The 1,783-nt window shown below is 41.9% G+C and overlaps 1 protein-coding gene across 1 annotated transcript in view; it reads left to right on the forward strand.

Annotated features, from left to right (window-relative positions):
- Positions 1 to 688, forward strand: part of LOC117943450 (RNA-binding protein 12-like) — a 26,920-nt gene extending 26,232 nt beyond the window's left edge. The window contains 2 exon segments of the mRNA XM_034869589.1: positions 182 to 274; positions 276 to 688. Of these exon segments, the coding sequence (XP_034725480.1) occupies positions 182 to 274; positions 276 to 308 (126 nt within the window). The 3' untranslated portion in view covers positions 309 to 688.
- The last annotated feature ends 1,095 nt before the right edge of the window (positions 689 to 1,783 follow it).

Below are 1,783 nucleotides of genomic sequence, written 5' to 3' on the forward strand. Positions count from 1 at the left end.
TTTGAAATGTTAATAAAACCAGTGATTTTCTTGCTGCTGTTGAGGCACTGCTATTATTTCGAACACAACTGTATGTATAGTGACATGAGAAACTGAAAAAAAGGCTCCTATACTTTTAAAATGTACTGATATTTTAATTTCATTTAATTTCTCTCTCTCTCTCTCTCTCTCACTTCTCCAGGCTCCTCAGTCGTCTCTGGCTCAGTCTGTCCTCGCTGAGGTTCCCAACCAGCTAGTCTCTTATTTCAAAATGAGAGGCTTAGAGCCAGTTAAACCTGCTGCCCCTAAAATCTAAACCCCGCATCTAAATGCACAAATCCTAAACACCACCACTGCGCTCCCTAAACCCACCCTTGAAGCTGAAGGCCCACCCTCCTCTCATTCCAGGATCAGACCTCCCACAAAGTCGACCACCCTTCAGGGACCAACCCCATGTGTTGCTCGAATCTCAGCCAATCACAATTCAGCATTTAGCTGTCAGCCAATCAGGATGCCATGGGCAACCCTATAGTTCTTTTTTTTTTAATCTGTTTTTATATTCACTTTAAAAAAAGTTTTTGTCTACAATAAGTGGACCACTAATGATGTAGTATAGATGATTAATTCCCTCTGCTGCTTCCATACTAACTATGCAGATCACGTGTTCTTACTAACGTGTTTAACAATCACAGAGCCACACACACACACACACACGCAAATAGAAAAAAAAACGTGCTGATTGCAGGCCAGTGCAACAAGAATGGGAGTCTATGGAGCTAGACGGCTAGATTTGTTTCTTTTGAATTGAATCTATTGAATTCCCTTAATTGTTATTAAGAAATCTTAGATTAGATTGTAGTTTTTCCAAATTCAACATGGATTATAGGTCGAAAGTTGAATGAACGAGTACTTTCGTCCTTTTGAGTTCTCACAGGTTGAGTCGTTGTCGCCCATAACACGCTAGCATTCTGCTAATGAATGCTAATTGGTCAGTGAAGGACTGATTACGACCAGAGAGCCCACTTGATGGCACCCGAAGAGTGTGTGAGAATATTTCCCCTTTCGAATGCCACTCAAAAATGACTTGACAAAAAAATTAAATCTGAGAAAAGTGGATTTTAAGGGGAATAGCTCCAGACCTCCATTCATTCTGCACTCTCCCGTGAGCGCCCTCATATGGAACCAGAGTGGAACTGCAACCAGTTCAGCCGCCGGAAGTTTCCAGAGAGTTTTTTCCTTATTAGACCATGGTGACACGCTGGACCAGCTGTGTGTGTGTGTGTGTGGCTCTGATTAGCTTCATTGATCAGGTATCAATACTAAGCACTTTGCTCTTGCACTATATGCTGGAATATTCTATCATAAATGATATTATATACTCGTATAATAGCTTTATTACTACAGCCTTACTATAATACCGTACATAGCCTTACTCTAGTCTTTAGTGTAGCCTCTCGGATCTTAGCCTGCTGCTTTAGCTTGAATGTTTCCAGACTGTACTGTCACGACTCTGTGTTTAGCTGATGCGGACATCTTTTCTCCCAGCGCTGAACTAATTTCTACTATCAAGCCGAATTCATTTGACCTTGCACGGCAGCTGAATTCTGGTGATATCATGAGATTAAAATCTCTTTCCCATTCAATCTGAACTCCCTTTAAGACTCATAATTAAGAACTCTGGCTGTTGCTGCCTTAGTTGTCCGGTGATGAGAGCATTTGGAAGGAAACGTGCCAACCCTCCATCCCACGTGACCCGAGCATCGCACTGAGAGTCTGTCTGAACATCTGCTCTGATTCTTTACCA

This window comes from Etheostoma cragini, chromosome 4 (assembly GCF_013103735.1).
Source record: "Etheostoma cragini isolate CJK2018 chromosome 4, CSU_Ecrag_1.0, whole genome shotgun sequence".
NCBI classification, from domain to species: domain Eukaryota; kingdom Metazoa; phylum Chordata; class Actinopteri; order Perciformes; family Percidae; genus Etheostoma; species Etheostoma cragini.